The sequence below is a fragment of the Galeopterus variegatus genome, unplaced genomic scaffold (genome assembly GCF_000696425.1).
Source record: "Galeopterus variegatus unplaced genomic scaffold, G_variegatus-3.0.2 Scaffold48272, whole genome shotgun sequence".
NCBI lineage: Eukaryota > Metazoa > Chordata > Mammalia > Dermoptera > Cynocephalidae > Galeopterus > Galeopterus variegatus.
In genome coordinates, this window is record NW_007774383.1 from 1 (window position 1) to 3714 (window position 3714).

At 52.6% G+C, this 3714-nt stretch overlaps 1 protein-coding gene across 1 annotated transcript; it reads right to left on the bottom strand.

Annotated features, from left to right (window-relative positions):
- Positions 1-879: 879 nt before the first annotated feature.
- On the bottom strand, positions 880-2954 carry LOC103584260 (vitamin K-dependent protein C-like). The gene is made up of 4 exons (XM_008565327.1): positions 2821-2954; positions 2459-2613; positions 1053-1653; positions 880-1019 (listed from the first exon to the last, which is right to left on the bottom strand). Exons 1-3 carry the CDS (start codon positions 2952-2954, stop codon positions 1064-1066), a joined length of 879 nt encoding a protein of 292 aa, XP_008563549.1. The 3' UTR covers positions 880-1019; positions 1053-1063.
- Positions 2955-3714: the final 760 nt, after the last annotated feature.

Consider the following 3714-nt stretch of genomic DNA (forward strand, 5'->3'; position numbering starts at 1 on the left):
CCCTTGACTTGGTGTTGTCAGCACCACGCTCAGCCAGTGAGCCACGGGCCGGCCCTTCACCACCATTCCTTCTTATCATGTATTTATTGATTTCAAATCAGGGTATCCTAAGTTTTCTCTCTGTCTCATCCAATTATGCTTATAGGGCCGGGTTAAGACAGAGCCTCCTGCTTGCTGCTGTTCATGCTTGTGCAACATTGCTCTTAAATAGCTTCCCCAGCTACACTGAGAGCTCACACTGGGCCAAACCAACACCTTCTGAATCTCTGGCTTCCTGCTTGCTGCTGTTCACGCTTGTGCAACATTGCTCTTAAACAGCTTCCCCAGCTACACTGAGAGCTCACACTGGGCCAAACCAACACCTTCTGAATCTCTGGCTACATTCCCAAAGGGCTGATGAGGGCCTCCACACCCAGCAGGCAGCAAAACAGCTACCCCCTAGGAACGGGGAAGAGAGAAAAGCACCTGGGTTTTGGAGTCTGCCCTAGATTTGCATCCTGGCTCCACCATGTGAACCTTCCTGAGCCTCAGTTTCCTCCTCTGTAATAGGAGCTAAAAACACCTGCTTCCATAGGGTTTACTCTATAGCCAGTCAAGCTTTAGGTTTAGGATCCCTGACTCGCACAGGCTCTTTCCAAGGCCCTGGGAAAGGCTCTAGCAGTTTTGTAGTTACATTTTAATTCTTTTTCATAAAGAAGACACTCTCCCCTCCAACTTTTATCATCTTCAAACACCAAAAACTTATATCTGCTCCTCCTCACCCCCCAGAGTTGCTTTGGGAGTTAAGTAAAAATCTGTTCATAAAACGTGATTTATAAACTGGGTAATTTATAAGGACATGAAATTTAAATTTATTGAGTGTGTATGTCATAAAACATATGACATACATGCCCAATAAATGTTACTTCTTTCTAGAACACCCAGAAAACAGATGGAAGGACAGACAGAACAGCAGGCTGGTGTGCTTGTTGCATGCCCCTTTAATGTCCCATATATTGCCATTCAACAGCCCAGCCCCACTCCAGGAGTGGCCTCTGGGGCCCAGAGAGGACAAGGGGGGATGCTAAGGCGCCTGGCTCTTGAGCGAGGCTTCCTTATCTCTGATGTGGCCGTGGATCCAGTCAAGGTAGCGGCTGACTTTGGTGTAAACACCGTAGTTGTGAAGGAGCCCACAGCCCTCACCCCAGCTCACCAAGCCCACCAGGAACCAGGTGCCATGGAAGGAAGTGACCATGGGCCCCCCACTGTCACCCTCACAGGCATCCCGCCGGTCCCCGAGGATGCCCGCACATAGCATGTTCTCAGAGATCACGTTGTTCATGACCTTGCTGCACTCATTGCGCGGCACCAAGGGAATCTTGATGAACCTGAGGATGGAGGTGCGGTTCCTCTTGGTGTCTTTCTCTCGGCTGCTGTGATAGCCCCAGCCCGTCACCAACATTTCCTGGCCAGCCTGAGTGAGCTCGCGCTCTGCAAGGCCACTGTCCGGGAGGCAGACGGGCACGATGGTGTCTGAGAGTGTGGCGGGCTGGGCCAGCTGAAGCAGCGCGATGTCATTGTCGGTGGTACTTTTGCTGTAGTTGGGGTGGATGAGGACCTCCTTGATGTCCACCTCCATCTCCAAATTATCTATGCGCCGCAGGTCATACTCCCCTGCAGGACAGAGGGCACCGTCAGAGTGAGCCTGGGGAGCCTCTGCCCCGGCCACTTTCCTGAGGCCCACATGACTTCTATGCTCCTGCAGGCCTGGACAGAGGCCCTGAAGTGGGTCCACAGCTGGACAATGTTCACCTGTGTGTCCCAGGCACTGTTGTGGAGCTGCCTGTCTATGCTTGGATCCCTATCAAGGGTGACTTTTCCTGCCAGTAGGAGTGGCCCCCGGGGGTCATAAGTGCTGAAGGTAATTGCAGGGAGTGTGAATTTGGTCATTCTCAATACACTTTTCCTTCTTTTTTGCATAAAGTCAATTGACAGCCCCCTCCGGAAATTGTCATAGAGGGGGTCTAGGCTTGGGGACCCCCAGACTATGAGGGAAGCATCTCGATGCTTTGGCAGATGCCAGGGCCCCTGCTGCACAGCTCTATCCCTGTGAGTCTGTGTGAAGCATGGCCCTGAGGTCAGGCCTTGCAGCTCTCTGCACCCAGGGATGCTGAGGCACACAGCCTGCTCCATATGCGTGAGTAAAGAGGCAAGGATGTGTGTGACCCCCTCACTTAAAAACACATGTGTGCAAGTGCCTGTGCCCAGATTTGTAGAGGGCACCAGAGAATCCCCTACCTGCAGAATACCAGGTGTCACACAGTGGGCAGTGGGGACACATAGGCCTCTTCCCTCCAGACACCTGTGGAGCTCAAGCACCCTGGGGAACAGGGTTTCCCAAATCTGGACAGCCTGCCTGGCCCCACCCACTCCCCAGGCCTGTGACAGCCCCCTCCTCCTGCCTGGCTCCAGCCCGCACCAAGCCTGACGATGAGCTTCCTGGAGTCCTCCATGCAGTGGGCCGCCGTCAGCACCCAGGATGTGTGGATGAGCACTGCTCCGCAGGCCAGCTTCTTCTTTGAGTCCAGCAGGACCACCTGGAATGGGGACGAGCGAGTGACATCACGTGGCTGCCTTCTGACAACTCAGTCCAGGGCCCCTGGGTTCACATGGCCCCTGGCATGGTACTTAAGTGCTTTCCTGGGTTCCTTGGTCACATGGGTATAGGCTTACAGACCTTTCCTGGCATTTTGTATTTCTGCACATTTTATGGTGTTGGCCTGTTCCAGGGTGTCTCTCTGACTTTGCCCATGATGTTCCTGTAGTCGTCCTCAGCCACACCCCACGTCACTGAGAGAGCTCTTCTCATCCTTGGGGTCTTGGGTCAGGCTCCAGGGTGTCTCTCTGACTTTGCCCATGATGTTCCTGTAGTCATCCTCAGCCACACCCCACGTCACTGAGAGAGCTCTTCTCATCCTTGGGGTCTTGGGTCAGGCCTCATATCCTCTGAAAAGCCTTTATGGCCCCCAGGCTGCTTTCAGTGTCCCCTTGAGGCTTCCCTCAGCCCTTGTCCTGGTGGCCATCCTGGCCCTGGTCCCATGCTTTTCATTCCTTAGCAGTGGCTCCCGTGCAGATCAGCAGGGTTATATTCCAGGCTAGAACATAACATAGTAACACCAATGTTGCATCTTCAGATTGGTTACAGGAAACGTCCTCCCGTCATGTTCATATTGTGTCCAGAAAAGTTACGTTTATATATGGGGTCCTCTCAGTTGTTTGATGAAGGAAAGTATTAAAGAATTTCAGTTTTAATTTTAACATAAGGGGCCATTGCCTTTGGCAATCGTGTTCTTGGAGCTTTCCCTATGTGCTTCGGGCTTTCCTCCACCCAGTCTGAGCAGAGGAGGCAGGCAGCCAGGTGAGGGGCAGCTGCCTTGTGACTTCATGGGAACAGGGAGCAGCCTGTCAGTCAGGTGACGAACTCATGGTTCAAGTGTTAAACTCAAGTGTCCCCCCACGGCTTGTTTTCATGCCTTTGGGAGAAAGGATTTTCCCGTGGGGGCTGTGGAGCTGACTCCCTTCGTGCACACTTGCAAATCACTGTCTGAAGAGCTCACCGGTTCCATTCCGTTTAACAGAATGGTATTGAATATCTACAACGTACAAAGTTCTAGAAGAGACTGGGTGGTGAGAATGGCGCTGCGCTTACTCTGTAGGAAAAATAAGACAAGCGTA